The 20,018-nt window shown below is 49.3% G+C and overlaps 1 protein-coding gene across 1 annotated transcript in view; it reads right to left on the bottom strand.

Annotated features, from left to right (window-relative positions):
* Positions 1-20,018, bottom strand: part of SHANK1 (SH3 and multiple ankyrin repeat domains 1) — a 2,604,687-nt gene that overhangs the window by 421,123 nt on the left and 2,163,546 nt on the right. Inside the window, exon 20 of the mRNA XM_069605116.1 lies at positions 1,332-1,355. Within this exon, the coding sequence (XP_069461217.1) occupies positions 1,332-1,355 (24 nt within the window). The remainder of the gene's footprint in view (positions 1-1,331; positions 1,356-20,018) is intronic.

Genomic DNA, 20,018 nt, shown 5'->3' on the forward strand with positions numbered 1-20,018 from the left:
CATAAATGAAAAATAACTGTAGATGTTGGGGTAGTGTAAAGGTACATCTTCAAAAGAAAAATGGGATAATCCTAAAGTGTTCCAAAGTCAAGTCTACCCTGAGAACTGTGATGATTAAAAGGCAATGAATACCATTATTTCCTATCCATGTCAGGGGTATTCTGTCAAGCTTTTTAGGCTCCCTGGAATGTCAACGATTCATGTGCTTTCCCGAAATGTGCCTGGTTTTCTTGAAGTCTTTTCCTACAAATGTACGGCTATTAATGCAATGTAATCTTTTGGCGGAAAATAAATAATCTGGGTCCTGAAAATAAATATTCTACCACCACTGTAAAAAAAGAAGAAACTAAAATTAAGCGACAATCTCGCTCTTTGGAAACAAGGGGCTTTCAAGGATACTAATCGCTAAAACCCCATCTATCTTAAGAATGCTTCCTGAAGTTCCTATCAACTATAACGAGCATGGCACATGCACTTCCAACAGGAAAGCCACACAGGTCGACAAGTCAAACTGGAGTGTAGGGTACAGCTCTAAATATGAATTTCGGATAACTTCTCAAAACAGTGGTCACGATGAGCAGAACTTAAACGCGCAAAGAATGTTTTCCCACATCCCTGTCTTTATCATTTAATGTAGAATTGGGGGTATCTTTAGAATCTGAGGAATAGTTTACGTGTGTCATTTGGAAACTTCAGGAAGGAATGTCTAGTTGTAAATTAAATTAGTTTTAATATGGTCAACTGTTTAAACTGTGAATACACACTATAGAGTATGATTATGTGACGATGAAATGTAATGAATTGTTTTAATTGTATTGCGAGATATTTTGTAAAAGTTCTTTTAGAACTATATGCAAATAAACAAAATAAATAAATAAATAATGTTTATACGAACATCCATCCCATAGTTTCCACCCCTGCCTTAGTATGTGTTCCCATTTACCGCCCTCTTAGTCCAAACCATTGGGTTTCCTTCCAATTTGTTTTGTACCCAAAATGCCTTGAACATTACCAACTTGCAACTTGAACAAGTGATTTCTGTTTACCTATGCAAAGGCCTTTTGGTAGAATACTTAATACAGCAAAACTACCCGAAATCTTCTCCCAAATGTACCGTCGTTTAACTACAGTAAAGGAAGGGTTTTGCTATGAATGAGTGGTAGTTGTGCTGCTCTGTGACGAGTAAATTGAGCGGGAGAGAAGTTGTATGTCACATTGTGTATCTAAAACACAAAGGCACTGTGGCCCAGGGAGTCCTCTTTGCCTGGCATGACTAGAGGCAGGCATTGCACTACAGACTATTCAGCAACAGTACGGTTCAAGTCACTCACCACTCTTCTTCTTCCAAGGAGGAACTGAAGTAAGCAGAAGAGAATAAAGGAATAAAGGAAACATTGTTAGGGCATATATCTTAAGACATTCCTAAAGTGTCTATGCACCCCTCTGAAGTAGCACACATTTACACATACCAAAACATGTTTCCAACCTATGTGTGACGACTAAGGGGTGGGTGTAACATTTGGACTCAAGCAGAACGGGTGGAATCTCAGAATATTCCATTGTGCCCACTAAGAAGAAGCAAAATGCACCTGTACTCCACCCAGCAGAACCACCAACATGTCTGCCTTCCCGCCCATTCCGCAAACCTTTCCACTAATCAAAACCCACAAATGAATCACTTGGCAGTATTCTCCAGCTGTATCTTCTCAGGTGGAGAAACAAAAGGAAGTGGCTGAATGGGCCAGCATTTCAATATATAATTGCAAAAGACAAAAGGTGAGCGGAGGGAAGTTCTGTTCACCCATACATGTGATAGACCAGGCTTCTCACAAAGCAAGCCCTCTGGTCTGACACAAACACTAAAATGTAATGTGCTAAGAGTCCTTGGATGGGCCTGCGAAAGATGACTTAATGGAGGGAGGGAGAAAAGACGGCTAACGAGCATTGGCATAGCCAGGTTTTTTGACTTTTGTGCAGGCAAGGGATAGACATTTTCTAGGCAGTGACATCATGGTACTGCCTGGCCATAAGATGGCAAAAGCTGGAAAATGATATTAATACCAGGGCATATTATGGCAGTGCCTAGCAACATTTGTCTTTGCCAATGTTTATTTTTAACAGTATTTCAATGCAAGCAACTGATGCAAAAAGGCACAGGTTGCTTATACATCAACTGACTGAAGGCACACTTAGTCAAGACATTTGGATTACATCCACAACTTTTTAACATCTATAAATAAGCCTTGAACTTCCAGAAGACTGCTTAGAATGACACAGATCCGGGAGCTCTGGATTCCGATGTACACCAGCCTCTCACAAATTTGTGTAAAAGATGATTAAAAGATGATTTACCACTGCCAAAAAAGAACAGGATGCTAGACGAACACCAACTTGAGCAGACCTCATGGACTGCATGACTGCAGGGTGAGGAGTATGAGTAGTGCTTTATGTCTTTTGTCTGTGATGTTGTGGAGATCATCAAGGATGTGACATGTAGCAGTCTTAGTGCTGTGTCCAGGCCGAAAGCTAAAATGGAAGGGGTTGATTAGGTTTTTTTGTGGTGATTTGTTGTTGCTGTTGGACAGTGACAAAGCGTACCATGATTCTGTTGAAAGATTGTCTATGGTGGCAGTTGTGGAGTTTTTGTGATTTGAGAAGGGCACTATTTGCTGAGAGCGTGTGTGATGATTGTGGTGTAATTTTTTTAGGAGAATCGAGGTATGCGTATGGGGAGGTTGAGAGTGGAATGAGTGGAGGTAAGGCTGTCTCTAACGTTTTTGGTTTATCTGGCTGGGGGAAAGAGATATGTGTGGCAGGTCAGGGGGTTTGGTGTGCTGTAAAGTGAGTGTTAAGGGGATTTCAAAGTGGTCCGACATGACACCCAAATTCGATTTTCCACAAAGACACAATTTGATTTTTGTGTTGCCAGCTATGTGTGTGGCCGTAGGTGATGCGTTGCGTGAGGATACTCTTTAGTATGTGATTGCCGTCTGAATGGTGTGTGATATGTATTCTATGAGGACCTTAAACTGCTATTTAAAACGATAAATAAGCAATACCCGTTTAGTTTGACTAGACATGTAAGACCATTTTCCTAAATCATTGTCACCCCAAGCAATGTTTCCTTTTCACCTTGGAGCACTGCACAGCCCATCCATTTTCCGAGAGACCAATGTATAAAGGGTTGACTCCAGTCTGCCCTCACCTTGGGACCCAAACATCTGTTCAAAGGCTAAAATGGTTGGCCTAGACTTGTGAATTCGGGTAAGCTGGACTTTAGGCCGATCTTCAAAATGGAATATAAAAAAATCTCCAGCAGTTAGGTAGCCCCATTCTTATTTGGGCGCTTGCCCAACAGCGTGGCAACTACCACTAGACCACTGTGGGAACCACCCACATCCTCAATGACCAGTAGAGGGGTGCTAGGAAACCTGCAGTAAGACGTTATTCCCTCCTTGCAGAACCGTAGGTGTGCTACACCCGAGTACCTAACCACCTTAGGATGTTGAAACCGTTAATATAAGACACCAAACTCCAGCAGCAAGGAGAAATGACTTACCAGTAATGTTCTTTCTATGGATTCTTCTCCCACAGATTCCTCATCTTGATAGATAGGGATCCAGCGTCAGCTGCTTGGAAAACGTTTTGACAGGGGGCTTAGTGCCACTCAATATCATTGATGACGACTCCCTATAGCCGTGCCAATCCTCAACAACAATCTGATGTCGGGAGTCATATAAAAGGATGTACTACACCCCGTAACCTCAGTTCCCCACTTTTTTCCCTGGGATCCGCCTGTGGGATGAAACATGCAGTATTGGGGAAAGGCATAGTAACCAACAACAAGAACAAACAGCCATTGCTTGCTTATCTTTTTCTTTCCGATTTCAACTTTGAAAGCAACCAGAAGTAGGATAGTCTATTTAGCAAACCGCTGCTGTCCCAAAACGTAGCACTATGCTCCTCATGTCACTGCACACAGAAACGTGGCCACAGAATGCGATTAAGACCATGGACTTCCAAGTGGGGTAGGTTGGGAGGGCAATGAGAAATATGTGGGAGAAGATTCTATAGAAAGAACATTACTGGCAAGTAATTTCTCCTTCAATGGATTCCATTCTCGCACAGATTCCTCATCTTGATAGACTCCCAAAGCAGTAGCCATGCAAAAAGAGGGTCGGAAGTCACACCGAAAAGCTCTAGAGGATTGCCCTACCAAAGCTCGAGTCTGCCTCATGGCACAAGTCCAAGCTGTAATTCTTGGCAAACGTGTGAAGAGAAGAACACGTTGCCGTGCGACAAATGTCTCTAACCAGCATTCCCCTCTGAAGAGCGGAGGAGTCTGCAAGTCCTTTGGAAGAATAGGCCCTAAGCCCTGCTGGAACCTCCTTATCTGCGATCTGGTAGCACTCAGAAATGCATAGCACTATCCAGTGAGAGATAGATTGCTTAGTAACTGCTTGCCCCAACCAGATTTGTGGAAAAGTCACAAATAACTGATCATCCTTCCTGAAAGAGCCCATTCTAGCCAGGTAGAAACTCAGCCCCCTCTTGGGATCCAATCTGCAGAGCATCTCCTTTGAAGGATGGGGTGGATGGTAAAATGCTGTCAGGTCGATGCTCTGGCCCAAGTGAAATTCTGGCATCACGTTTGGCAGAAAATTGGGGCACATTTTCAGGGAGACTTTTTTCTTTTAAAACTTCAGGAAGGGGGCTTTACTAGGCAGCGCATGTATTCACTAACGCTTCTAGCGGACAGGATTGCCACCAGAAAAGCAGTCTTCAGTGTGACGAGTTTGAGGGAAACTCAATGCGAAGGCTCAAATGAAGTGCCATCAGAAAGGTGGGAATCAAGTTCAGATCCTAGTCAAGGACCACAAAAGGAGAAGGAGTAAAAGAATTTACCAGGCCATTTTAGAACTGAGCCTCCACCGGGATGGTAAACACGGAACCATGCTCTGGTATCCATTTAAAAAGCATAAGAGCTGCCATATACTCCTTCACTGTGCCCACTTGCAGACCCGATTTGGCTAGGGCCAACAGAAACTCCATCAGTGAGGAGGTGGGACACGACATGGGGTCCACTCCTTTTGCCTTGCACCAAGTCATGAACCTTCTCCGTCTGCATGGATACAGAGACCTAGTGGATGGCCTAAGTGCAGCCAACAGCACCTCCAGTACCTTTTCCTCAAAGTCCCAGTCCCTGTACCTCAGCCTCTCAAGAGTCAAGCATTCAGGTTAAGAGGGCCGGGTTCAGGTGAAGCACATTGCCTCCCGACTTTGACAAGAAGCCTTGTCTCCAAGGAAGCCAGAGAGCTGGGAATATGGCCAGTTCTGGGAGATCCGGGAACTACGTCCTTCTCACCAAGTCTGTGGCGATCAGGATCAGGTATTCCCTAATCTCCACAACGTCCTGAGAACCCAAGGGACTGGTATCGACGGGAACACATAATGGAGGTCGAAGACTCTACCCACTAAAAGTGCATCCCCTAATGCCCCTATGGAGGAAAGTTCCCTTGAACAGAACTGCTTGCACATCGTGTTGTCCACGATTGCAAACAGATCCACCATCATGGTGCCCCATCCGCTGTCAGGGTGCCCCACCGGGTGAAGATCTCTGTAGTGACCTCTGGGCATAGCTCTTGCATGTGGGAGACCGAGCTCTGCCTACTCAGAGCACCTGCCAACCCATGCTCGCCCCCCACCAGATGAGCTACAGAGGCTGGGATGTTGTTCTCTAGCATGCAGGACCATAGCTGCATGTCCTCCCTGCACAGGGGAAGTGATCACACTCCCTCCTGCTTGTTGAGGTAGTGCATGGTCACTGTGTTGTCCGTTAACACCAGGACATGTTTCCCCTACAGAGAAGGTCCAAAAGCCATCAACCCCAGTCTGACTACTCCCAGCTCTATCAGACTGATGTGATAACCTTTCACCTTCTGAGACCAATGGCCACTGATCTGGAGAGAGCTGTAATGAGCTTACCAGCCCTTCAGTGAGGCATCCGTGACAACCTGCTCCTCTGGCCATGGAGGCAGAAAGGTTATCCCGCCTACCTGATCGTCTTGTCGCTCCACCAAGTCAGGTAGTTCACCACAGACCTTGACACCTGGAGCACACCGAAGTACTGTTACCATGGGCTGCTGAGAAGCCACTGAAGGGATCTCATCCAAAGCCTTGCGCCCGCAGCACCAGGAAAATACAGGATGCCATGAGGCCCAGCAAGCACAGGAAAGCTAATGCCGAAAGACTGCTGGAGTTCTGGAAGAGACTTGCCATGTGTGCCACATTGGTGACTCTCTCCTCAGGAGGAAGGAAAAGCCTTCCCTTCCAGCATGCCCACGACATCTCTGATGAACTAGAGCTTTTGCGCTGCTGAAGTCTATGATTTCTTTAAGTTCACTGAGAATCCTAAGTCATGCAGTAGTGAACATGTGGCTTTAAGATGGCTTGAAACCTGTTCTGCGACCGCACTCGGATCAGGCAATCATCCAAGTATGGAAAGCTTCTACTGCCATCAGCTTGGTAAAGACCCTGAGGCAGAGGGCAAGCCAAAAGGAAGCCCTTTGAATTGGTAATGTCCATCCTCGATGATGAACCTTAGGAACCGCCTGTGCATCCTGTGGATAGGCACGTGAAAATAGGCATCCTGTAGATCCAGTGACACCAGCCAATCTTGGAACTGGTGCCTGGAGAATTTCCCTCAACGTCACCATCCTGAATTTGTCCTTCCTCAGAAATGTGTTCAAATACCTGAGGTCCACGATGGGACAGAGTTTACTTGGGAACCAGAAAGTATCAGGAGTACCAACCCAAGCCTACTTCCGTGGCTTAAACTGCCTTTACTTCTCCCTTCAAAATAAAGGCCTGCAGCTCTTCCTGTAGCCCCCGTTCCGGCTGTCCGGAGGGAGGTGGAGGTCTGTCTGGTTGTCTCTTCCAAAACAGGAGGCAGTAGCTCACCTCTATTAGCTGAAGACCAAGGCATTGGAAGTAATTTCTTTCCATATACCCAAGAATCCGGAGAGCCTCCTTCAAGCAGTGAAGTATGGGGAGAGACCTCAAAGAGGTTTCTGAGGGGCCATTGATGTCGAAATTACAGCAGTAGTCAACTGTCTCGACCCTCCTCTACCTGGCCGTGAGAACCTGTGCTGCACTTGTTTGGCCTGGAGCACTTGGGCCCTTCTAGGAAAGATGGAGAACCTCATTTAACCCCATATCCGGACCCAAAGGCAGTATTCTGCCATGGAGGCTACTGCTGCACTGCCAATCCTAAGGATTTGGCAGTCAGCTTTGAGTCCTTGAATCTTTCTAGGTACTCATCGGGTTTGGGGCCAAAATGATGTTCACCATCGAAGGCAAGGCCCAGCAGCTTCGATTGGACATTTGGGGAAAACTCTGTGCCCCTCAAATAAGCAGACCTCTGCAAGACTGTTGAAGTGCACATAGCACAACCCATACAGTCTGACACGTCCAACCCTGCTTGGAGCACTTGACAGGCCATTTCTTTGCCATCAGCCACTATGTGTAAGAAGCCATTATTGACCTTTCTCTCTCTCTCTCTGGGAGACAATCAGATGCTTCCGAAATGGTGCTCCAGAGGATGCGGGTAAATTTGGAAAAAGCAGAAGAGCCATGCTACACTCTTCGCCAAAGTGTTGACTTTTTTCGACACCGTGTTGGTGGGGAGGTTCGAAGTCAGCATCGAGGTACTGGATGCAAACGTTGCACCCTGCACCACTAATACTTCAGGATTCTGATGAGACGTGAAAAATTGAAAGGTTGCCTCTTGCCGGTTTACATTTATTCGTAAACTCTGTGTCGACTTTCAGTGTTGAGCACGGGTGCTGCCACAAGACCATGGCCCTCATTACGACCCTGGCGGAAAGTGACTGACCGGACCGCCACAGCGTAAATAGCGTTTCCGCCATTGCACGAAGGAGCAAAGTGCGGCCCATTCCGACCCATCGGGCACGAGCACCACGGCATGGCGGAAGTGCACAGTCCGCGATGGCGGAAATGACCCCAAAACGGCCCACACCGCCGCCGTACGGCGCCCTAGGTGCAATACCGCCACCCATCACAGCGGACACCGCAGTGTGCGCCTACCGGAAAGTACGGTGACCGGAAATATACGGAAACGGAAGTTAAAACATGGGCCCGGAACGGGAAACATCCCGCCGTACACCTATAAAACCACTAAAACCACACAACCACTAAAATCACTACCCTGAGACACACCCCAACCCGTCATCCACCCTAGCGAAACCAAGAAAAATGGGAAAAGTAGCGAAGAAAGCGTGCGACCGCAAGCGGCAGGTCCACTTCTCCCGTGAGGAACTCACCGTGCTAACAGAGACCCTCCAGGAGAATGCTGCCGTCGTCTTCTGCACGCAAATGACCAGGACGGCACTTGCAAACAAGAAGGCCATATGGGCTCTGGTGGCACAGCGGGTAAGTGCGGTGGGGACCGCACCCCGCACCCCACAGCAATGCCGTAAGCGATGGGACGACCTGCGGATACGCGTCCGCAGCATACTCTCTGCCAACCGCAACATTGCCACAGCCACCGGGGAGGTCCTGAATCACCCATCAAGTTGACCCCCTGGGAAGAAATCTGTGCCTCCACCATCGGAATGGAGAGCATAGAGGGAGTCGGAGGGATGGAGAAAGGAGTGCAGACATCCGAAGATTCAGGTAGGTGGCCCAAATAAAACAATGCCAAATCCACAAAGTCCATCCATGTGAAGTACCATGCGTCCACATAGTGCAACAGAAACACATGTCCAGGAGAACGTCCACACACATCGGCCTGATAGCGCACGTTAAAACCCACAATAAATACATAAATAATTAAAAACCCCTAAAACACGCACTACACGTGCAGCAGGCACACCCTAACTGCAGGCTGCCAAACAACTGCACCCTCACTCCACACACAAATGAGAGCACCTCCAAGGCCCCGACCCAAATCACCCTCAGGTACCACCCCAATGCATGTGATACAATGCCATTCCAATTCCCACAGACCCATCAATAACCCTCGCCCTCCTTTACTCCACCACAGGGTCCGATCCAAACGACGAGCTCCAGGACACCCCTACCAGCACACCTGCAAAGAGGGCCAAGACCGACGGCCAAAGACCCTCCACCTCAGCTGCACGCATCAAGACACGGCAGCAGCACAAATCAGGTGGCAGCACAGAGGAGGGAACATCAACAGGCACCCCAGCAGCCAGCATGCCCACAACACCACCACCACAGGTCCCCCCAACGGATGCCACAGAAGGCACTGCCTCCGGTGGCAGCAGCACCATAGGTGACACCCCATTGATGGCAGCATGCTCCGACACAGAAGACGGGGATGTCGAAGTCAGATCCATCCATGACCTGTCCCAATCCCCCTGTCTGTCCCATCCCGTACAACATGAGGATACCACGCAGGGGCACCCACAAGACGACGACTGGCCATTCCCCACAAGCCCTGTGGCAAGGCAACATGAGGACAACAGCCCCTCTGTGACACCCCCGCAAATGGCCATGGCCCAGCAGAGGCAACAGTCCCTCGACCAGTTAATCGTGCAACAGCAGCAACTGGCCACGCTCCTCAAGGACCATGCCGATGAATGTGGGGGCACCAAGGCAGACATAGAAACATCAACTGAGACACTTAGGGCAGAAATGGAGAGAGGTACAGAGACACTAAGGGCACAAATGGAGAGAAGCACCGAGAGCCTGAGGGGGGAACTGCATGCGACGTCCAAGGACGTATGTGCCGAACTTGCCGCAGTGCGCCGTGTGCTCACTGAGCTCTCGCAAACCCTTAGGGACATGCATGGACGTGAGCAGGCAGAGACATCATCCGTTGCAAGTTCCGTCCAGGGCAGCCCCCAACGTAGATCTGGGAGGAACCTGCGCTCCACAGGCAGGGGTGCCCCTGATACCCGCAGAGGGGGCTTGCAATAGCGACTGCCCACTGACAATGAGCATCCTTGGACACTGGTGTTCGGGGGGGAGGTAGGAGGGTGGAGGGGGTGTGTTGGGCTCACTTGGGTGGCGGGTCGATAGGGTGTACAACATGATATCACATATGCCATAAAAAGTGCACGATCAACCAATGAGATGTGTGGACATTGATCTTTGTGTACTAGGCCATCATAGGCGTACAGTCCATATTGTGCATGTCCCAGACACACACAGTGCCACGAGTCCCGTGTCCATGTATCAGCCACCAGGCGTGAGTGCTAGAAGCATACATCAATGAGATGCTGACGAATGTCACGGCCCTCCGGTGCCTCGCAGACTCCTTGAGGTGCTGCCACATCCCCACCCTCATCATGACCATCATCAGGTGCTTGCAGTTCTGCGTCAGGGGGCATGGGCACATTTCTACGTACGCACATGTTGTGGAGCATGACACATGCCATCACCATCTTTGCAACCTTCTCATGGCGGTACTGGAGTGCCCCGCCAGACCTGCTGAGGCAGCGGAAACGACCCTTCAGTAGGCCGAATGCCTGTTCAATGACTACACGGGTACGTGAGTGGGCATGGTTGTAGTCCTCCTCATGCTGGTCCCGTGGGTTCCGGACTGGTGTGAGGAGCCATCTCTTCAGTGGATATCCAGCATCACCTGTATGTGGACGAGAAACGTATGATGTGGAATGCCATTGCTACGTACGCACACCCCCCCCCCTTCCTGCCAGGTCATTGCCGCATCACATACCCCACATTATCATGCATGAAATGAGACTCACCGAGTAGCCAGGATCTGTTCCCTGCGTGTCGCTCCATGTAGCGTGGTATTGTAGAGTTCCTCAAGACCATAGAATCATGGGTTGATCCAGGGAATCGGGCACAACAATGTGTAATGATCCTGTTGGAGTCACACACCATTTGTACATTCAGAGAATGAAATTGTTTTCGGTTGCGGTACTGGGCCTCCATGGCATGTGGGACGACCAATTCCACATGGGTGCAGTCGATGGCACCAATGCAACCCGGTATGCCGGCAAGTGCATGGAATCCCACTTTTGTGTTGGTAATTTCCTGCTCCGAGCGTGGTAGGGAGATGTAGTCGTCTGCGTGCTGCAGGAGGGCATCGAGCACTTGCAATAGTGTCCGTGAGAACAGTGGCTGAGAAATGCCATGCAACTGTCCGACTGTGTGCTGGTAGGTGCCTGTGGCCAGGAAGTGTAGTACAGACACCACCTTCAGTAGGGGTGGGATGGCGGTTGGGCTATCTATCATGCTGACAAGGTCAGCCTGTGTCATGTCCACAATGGCGGCTATGGTGTCCCGGTCCAGACGGTAGAGGGTGTGGATCTGCTCATCAGTGAGGTTGAACGGATGTGCTCGGAGCCGTGGGATTGCGGGCTGCCTGCGTGGTGGTAGTGGCTGTGCTGGCGGCCCTTGCTGGCCCTGCCTTGGCCTCCTCCTCCTCCTGCGTCTCCTCCGTGCGGCCGGTTGTAGTTGGTGTTCGTCTTCTTCTTGGAGTTGGAGTACTTGCAGTGCTATCAGGTCCCCCAGGGCCAACATCGCGAGTCCTGCCGGTAGCATTTCGGTGTGGTTGTGGGAGGAGACTGGCTGTGCAATTTATGTGTTTTCAGGCTGAATGGCCTCCACCTGTGGTGATTCATTCCACCTGTGCAAACTGCTCTCCCCTTTGGCCGAGCACGTCCCGCGCACAACGCTGCAATTCGTGGAATGGCATCTTGCTATTGCAATCATGTATTTGTACCCGATGGCCGTGTAACATTGGTTGATATGTTCATTCTGCTGTGGTCCCATTGGTTCACATACTATCTGTGCAGTCGCTAACAGAGTTGTGAAGGGTCAGTGGAACGTAGTACTCGAGTAACGGTGGGCCCTCATTCATCACTGTACCGAGTTGCAACGACGGGCGGGGCGTCCCATTCGTGGGTGAAGGCAGTTGCCATTTTCACACACAGCCGCACTTGATGGATTAATTAGTGTATTCAAACGGCCACAGATGCCTCTTCGACGTGATGTTGCAAATGAGGAATTCGAAGGGCGGCGCTTTCGGTTTCCAGCTAGCGGCGAGGAGATGCCCACAGGTCTGACTGCAAATATAACGTTCTATTGTTTAATGTCCTTGGGACAGGGGCCATGGCGAGAATGCAATGATTGATATGAATGGTTTGGGATGCGCAATAGCGACGTGGTCGATGAGGCCGGACGTTCCCAAATACATGTTACTTCACTACACTGGAATTACGGGCTGGGGCACTGTGGATTTTGCAGGCTGCATAACGCACAGACTCAATGGATATTTCTAATGTTATGTGAGTAAATATTCAGGCGTTTTAATCCCGGGATGAGGGAATGATGAATGGATGCATGGCCAGGTGATTTGATACAGAGTTTGCCATGTACAGGGCTTCTTGGGATCTATCCGCCTCCCCTACGCTATGAGATGCAGGGCTGCCATAGTGGGACCATCGTCTATCTGGCCTTGTTGAGCCCTCCCTGTCTCGACGCGCCCTCAGACACTTGTGTCCATGCACGTTACCAATCCCATCAGATGGATTCTGTTTTCACAGGCGCATGCACAGGTACACTCGTTTGTGATGGTGTTTACACCTCGATATGGATAGTTATGAGTCGCAAGTGGTTTTTGGGTGGTGATGGACCTTTGGAGTGGGCTAGCATGCATGTGGCTGTGGATTTGGTGTGATCATTGCAGTGAGTTGTTGGAATGTAGTACTGATGGCCATTCTGTTCTTTTTCTTTTCTTTTGGTTGACAGGTATCTCCTCCCCTTTTGCCACTGCCATCTGTATGCCACTCCTGCAGATGGGTTTTACTCCTGACACCTGCTGCTTCGTGTTAATCAGTGGAGCAGCATTACGATCTTATGGGACGATCGCCAATGGGCCACATGCCCTTACGCAGTACTGGTGGCTCGGAGCAACATTTCGGCCTTTCAGCTGGACTAGTGCCTCCCCATTGGGACGGCCCTGCGGTTCTGTGCGCTTCCATGTTGCCTTTTCGTACGTGAATGTGGCTCTGTGTACCATGAGGGAACAGGGCGTCACACAAGTAGTGGCTGGTCATTTCTTGCGGATGCAGCCCACAATGGTGAAATGTGTTTTGGAGTTCATGGCCTGGTGGCTGTATGGGCTTGGTGATTTTGATGTGCATTAAATTTCTATTCTGATTTGGCCCGTGTAGCGTTCTTCTTTACAAGTGATGTGGCATATGCCTATTTGGGGGGCGATGTATTGTGAGGAGATCTGCACTGGGTTCCAGCTTCGGAGTTTAGTTGCGTGGTACTGTACTGGGCGCGTTTGCCTACGAAGCCCGTGAGGTCAGGGATGGGGGCTGCCAATATGACAGTTTGAATGTTGTCATGCTCAGGGGCGGGGGATTGGGTTTTGTGTAACAGATGCCGGTCAGCCAGGTGGACTGGTGGAATGATGTGATTTTCGGAATATTGCTGGTCACAGGTGCCTGTGTTTGCGTGCGTTTCTTGGTGGGGGACTGTGGTCATGTCCATTGGGATGGCTTCTGTATTCGTGCCATCTGTGCCCTGCAGCTCCCATTGGCCCCTGTTGTGTTTCTTTTGTTCGTTGGCATGCATGGGTGACTTGTACATTTCAATGGTTGCATTGTGACTTCATTGCACCTACGGGGAGTTGTACTTTGTGGGCAGGGAGCGGTGTACGGGCACTCAGTGGGGCCGTTTACGGTTCATTCGCGATGCCGTACTTCTCACCATGGCGGAATGGTGCATTTCGCCATGCTTGATGGCGTTAGGTACATGTCCGCTAGGGTCGGAATTGGCGTACCCTTGCGCCATGGTGGTGTTTACGGTTTGGCATGGCGCGCGCGCGCGTGCTTGGTGCAGTTAGCGTTGGCGTTCACTACAGTGTCGCTAATGGCATCGTACTTTGCGGTGACGGGTCATAGTCGCACCGAGCGCTATTCGATGGCGGTATTGCATTTCCGCCATCGTTTTCCGAATTCCGCCAGGGTCGTAATGAGGGCCCATGTCTGCTATGGCCGCATTGTTCAGCAAAGTCTGTTCAGTCTGTGGCCCACAGTCCAGGGTGTCGGTGGTCTCCCACTGTGACACAGGCTTCAACGGAGTGCCGAGTCCCAAAGCCACAATGACCTACTCAACCATCTTGCGGTATTGTTCGTACGGTTGCACGTATGGGTTTAGTTGTTTGAATTCCACATCCGGAGATGTGTCCAAACCACTGGCATTGCGGCGGACCTCCGCCAGTTTTAACAACCCAGCCTGGTCCATCATAAAATCTCGTATCGGGTCCATGGCCACACCCCCCATCAGCTCGAGCCCAAATGGTAGTGGGTTGCCCTCCTCATCAACAATCAACCACGTTGAGCTTCAGTATTGTGGGGCCTCTGCCGGTCAAAGGGGTTTGTGGCCCGAGAGGGCTGTCGACAGTTTCAGTGCAGAAGAAGGTTTCTCCTAAGGGGTCTTGCTCGAGGGCATTCAATCTGCCTTTGTGCTGGACAGACTATGCACCGTTGGAGCTGTTTCGAACTGCGGAGTCAAAGCCAAAGCCGTACCAGCCAAGGCCTTTTCAAAAACTTTTAGCATTTATTTTTTTAAGTCCTCCCACTTCTCCCTAGACCCACCCTTTGCAGGGTACGCCTTACCCCTTTCATCCGTTGAGTTTTTTAGACTTCTTGTGGCGACATTGCTCTCTATGTTTCTCAGGAGTAAGCCCTTCGATATCGTGCTCTGAGGAAGCGATTTTGCCAGTGATTTTGATGGCGGTCTGACAAGCGCCAGCTTTGCAGAGCGTTCCTTCACTGCCTTTGGGTTCATCGTCGGACAAGAACCACATTGTTCTGTATCATGCCCGACACCAAGACACCACACACAGATCATGTGCGGGTCCAAGAGGGACATTTTAGAGTTGCAGTCCTTACAGCATTTAAACCTGAATGGTTTTGGCCCTGACATATCGAATTCTTTCTTATTGAATACGAGCATGTTCCGAATAGCATGCAGAAAAAAGAAACTGAGGTAAGGGGGTGTAGTGCATCCATGTATACAATGCCTGACATCACGTCTGTTTGTCGAGGAATGGCAGAACTCCAAACGAGGGAGTCGTCAACGATGATATCGAGCAGCACTACACCTCATTTCTAAAGAAATTCTGAGCAGCTGACGTTGGATCTATCAATATGAGGAATCTGTGGGAGAATGCAATCCATTGAAACTTTCTTACCCCTAAATACCCCTCAACTGAAGTGAAACCGCCAGTCCTTAATCATGACTCTAATAAATACCTATATAAAGACCTACATACATCTCTAACTAAACACACAAAAGAATAAATATATACATTGATAAATAATAAATAATGTATACGGCAGTCAGTCAGCCAGAGTGGCCCTGCAGTTTCTTTTGTTTTTCCTCCTATCACAGTAGGTTTGATGGATATTGCTTTTGGCCAGGCCTACCCCTCTTTGCTGCTCTGGAGGGGTGGCCTACCCCAGGTACTGTTGTCCTCTCTTAGTGGTGCCCTGTACCTTTGAAGGGCACCGCTGTCACTATCGCTTCACGGCCCGCAGAGACCTTTAAATTCACTGGGTCCCCAAGCCTCTCAGAGCACTGCAATCATTGCCTTGCACAGGATCTTCTTGCACATGGCACCCGGTGCCCTGTGCAGTGACATACTGTCACCACTGTGGCCCAGACGCTTTAATTCACGCACTTTAGGGGCGCATGGAGGCAGGACCTGCCCCAATGCAGCCAGGGTGTTCCCTGGGACGTTTCCCCTCATCAGCCTGCCGTGTAAACATAGTCGTTCTGACAACATTGTACACTTCTGGGGAAACTGGTCTCAAGGTGGCACCATCTGGTCCTGGATAGCCCCGCTCAAGCAGCTTGGGAATGGGCGATCCTGATCTCCAGCTACACATCACCCCATACGCAGTCCACAGCATTCAGTTTCTGAGCCTTCCCAGCTTGGCCGACATGCTTCTAGTCCCCATGGATGTCCACGCTGCACCGGGCACACTGCTCAGGGATTATGGTAAATTGTTGTGGCTGTCTCACTGCAACATCTTATGCTATTTTTCTCCTTGTAGAGGGCTCTCTCTCTCCCTCTATCATCCCTTCTCTCAAAGGCTAACCATTAGACCTCCACCTTGTAATCACAAACTCACTTCTGCCAGACTCCTCTAAATAGCCTGGTGCATTTTTCTCTTCTACCAGCTTTCTCTCCCCTCTTAGCACAGACAGTTTGCTCATAACCAGGTCAATCTGCCACTATCTGATACGTTCTTCACCGTTTGCACTGTTTCCCACCATAAAGATACTTCAGCTGGTTCTCTACTCAGAAGAGTTTGCTTCCCCATCTCCAAAACTCACGGCCTCCTATCCGACAGAAAGCGGTCTCTTTGCCATCTCTCAGTGTGATGAACTGTGCAGGATTCCTTTGCTCACCTGTCCTATTTCTGGCCCTTCTCTCCTCTACTGGCCATCCTCCTTACAGCAAGGATTGAAGGTTATGACTCCCTCTTAGTATTAGCTTTGAGAATGTCTACTATGGTGTGGCTAGTATCAGTTGACTATCTCCACTGAAAAGACTTCCATTCATTGCTACTGCCCTCAGTTTTCCAATGTGATTTATCATACATGGTACACTCATCTTTTTGGGGAGCTACCTATCTCCCTTGAGAGACATTTACACAAATAGCAGGAAATATGTCAGGGGTAATTAAAAACCTTAGGATACAAATAAAAAACCCAAGTGGAAGCGGTAAGCCTCAGGACAACATTTATAGTGCCATTTCATCGGTCACACTGACACCCACCTTCCCTCTGACTCCAACCTGGCCACTGAAACGCAAGTGCAGAGCTGCTGAGTGGAAGTGGCAGGCCTCGATCACATCCTCTGAGAAACTGGCGTGTTGTCTGCTCCAAAGGCATTACAGGCTTTCCATTGGCTCGAAGAAGAGGGCCTATATCCAAACCCTCTGGGGCATCTCTGGGGCCACAAACAATATGGCTGAACTTTTGAAAATCTGCAAGGAACTTGTCAGTCCTACGGAATTCTCAATCTCTCCTCTGCCTTCCCTGGCACTCAGCACTAGCCTCTCACTTCATTACTAAAACTCACTACATCCTGTCTTCACTCTCGTCTACACCACTCCCTTCTCCCTAAACTGTTATCAACTCTCCATTGGCCCCCGTTCCCTTCTACTCTCCTCTTTCTCTCCTATATCACCTGATCATGACCATTAAACTGAATTACGAGCATCCAGAGGCACGGAAACTGCTCTTCTGAACACCTGTGAGAAACTGCTTGCATCTTTTGACTCCAACTCTCCAACTCTCCAGCTGTCCTCATTCTACTTGATCTCTCCTCTGCATTTGATACGGCCAACCACTCCATCCTCATAAAAACGGCTCCACGATACCCTAGGTATCTCAGAGTAGGCACTGGACTGGCTGACCTCCTTCCTCAATGACCGTCCATCATAGTTTATTCTGGGCTCTTTCTCCTCCCCCACCTCTATCTCCACCTGTGGCGTCCCACAGTGCTCCAACCTTTCTCTCTGGCTCTTTAACACCTATCTTGCTCTGCTTGCACACCTCATTTCCACCTTTTGCGCCAAATTCCACTGTTATGCAGATGACTCACACCTCTTCTTTAAACTTCCCTCTGATCCTCTCCTTACTTCCTCCATCATTCCTGACTGCTTCTCTGCCATCCAGTCCTGGTTTATGATCTCTGCCTCCACACCAGCAAGATTGAGATCCTTCCTATTGGGACTCCTGCTCCCTCTGTCTTCCCCTCACACTGGCCATCTTCTGTGGGCTCTCCCTCTTCTCCTTCATCTGAAGCCAGAAACCTTGGAGTAATCTTTGACTCCTCTCTATCCGTCCGCCCTCACATTCCTCCCTCACATTCAGGAACTTGCCAAGAAGTCCCACTTTCAACTCTCTAGGCTAGACTACTGCAATAGCCTTTTCCTTAATGTACCCTCTTCTTCTCTACGACTCCTCCAGCTAATCCAGAATGGGTATGCAAGACTTATCATTGGTCTCAAGCCCAGGCACCGCATCTCTCTAGCCCTAATATATCTCCACTGGCTCTCGGTTGCTGCAATGATCACATTCAAAACTCTCTGCATCATCCATATGACTGTCTGGGATCAGGGACCACGCTATCTACAACTGGCTCTTACTAAACACTCTCCCTCCGGATCTTTATGTTCCTTCAGCACCAACTCTCTGTGTGTCAAGCGTTTCCGATCTCTTTCCACAGCAGGCTCCCTCCTATGGAACAGCCTCCCTGTTCCTCTTCATCCTGAGCCAGATCTCCTCAAATTCCAAAAGCTCCTCAAGACGTTCCTTTTCATCTCCTCCTTCCCTTCCTCCCTCCTCTGCTAAACCCCATAGTTGCTGAGATTGGCGACCAGGGCAGAAATATGTGTCCTCTTGGGTCCTAGCCTCCCAGATCCAATTGCCTTCAGCCTCCACCCGCTCCCAGCACGTGCCTTGGCACCCAATGACCTATGCCACCACAGGCCTGCACTTACATATTTATTGGCAGCTGACCACTCCCAACAAGTCACTTAACAGCTGCTTACTCCCTAGCACTTCCCTTTTTGGTACACCTAGCGCTTACCCCCACTTTCTCATCTCTTCTCTCTCTCTCTGTACTCACAAGGCCTAGTAGGTTCAGATCTATCTTTCATTGTTATATTTGCTTTCTTTCCCATGTTTCTTCCCTGTTGCCCTGTGGGCGCTTTGAAACACAATTTACTTGATGTATAAGTGCCTTAAAAATGCACCATAAAATAGAATTAAATTAAAAAATTAGGTCTCTAGACAAGTCCGCTCTATGAAAGTCTTATCCAAACATGTGCTCCCCTGCTCCTCCAGAACTATCAAGGACAACATTGTCTCCCTTGCTTCAGCCTTGGCTGATTTCTGCAATCACTCCTTTGCCACTGGATCCTTCCCATCACTCCTTAAGCACTGCCTTGTGCAACCTTTCCTTAAAATGTCTTCTTCTGACCACTCCTGTCTGGCTAACTACCTCCCTATCTCCATTACCCCCTTCTTGGGAAAACTCTTGGAGAAGCTGGCCCTCTCGCAGCTTATCCACCACACTGAATCTGTTGGTTGTCTCCACGACCACCAGTACGGCTTCAGAACTGCCAGAGGCACGGGAACTGCTCTCCTGAACACCAGTGAAGACTTGCTCTCTAATCTCGATTCCAACTCTCCTTCCATTCTCATACTTCTTGTACTTTCCTCAGTCAATCATGCCACTCTTATAAATCGGCTCTGTGATACCCTTGGGATCACGGACCTGGCTCTGGACTGGTTGACCTCGTTCCTTTCTGAACGACCTTCCCAGGTTCAACTGGTCCCTTTTCTCTTGTCCATCCTTGTCCATCCTTGTCTCTTGTCCATCTCAATTTCCCCCTGTGGTGTCCCTCAGGGCTCTATCCTCTCACCTTGGCTTTTCAACATCTACCTTGCCCCTCTAGCACATTTGATCTCCGCCTTCTCTCCTAACTTCCAGTGTTATGCGGATGACACACAGCTCTCAAGCTTCCCTCCTCTGCCTCCTCCTCTTCCTCTCTCATTCCTGACTGTCTGTATGCTATTTAGGCAAGGTGCACTGCTAACGATCTCTACCTTGACGCCAGTAAAACAGAGATCCTTCTCATTGGGACCCCAGCTCCTTCCTTACATTCTACACTCTGGCTTCCCCAACATGGGCCCCCTTACCCCACTCTCCTGTGAGGCAAAAAACCTTAGTGTCATCTTCGACTCCTCTCTCTCTTTCTCTCCTCACATCAAGGACCTTGCCAAGAAGGCCCACTTTCAGCTGCACCTCTTCAGAGGCATTCTCCCTTTCCTCACCCTCCACCAGAAAGTCAATGTCTCCAGAGCTCTGGACCTCTCCAGGCTCGACTACTGCAACAGCCTCTTTCTCAATCTGCCTAACTCCTCCCTTCGTCCCATCCAACTAATCGAGAATAGAACAGCAAGAC

The sequence above is a fragment of the Ambystoma mexicanum genome, chromosome 1p (assembly GCF_040938575.1).
Source record: "Ambystoma mexicanum isolate Mex_15411 chromosome 1p, UKY_AmexF1_1, whole genome shotgun sequence".
Taxonomy (NCBI): domain Eukaryota; kingdom Metazoa; phylum Chordata; class Amphibia; order Caudata; family Ambystomatidae; genus Ambystoma; species Ambystoma mexicanum.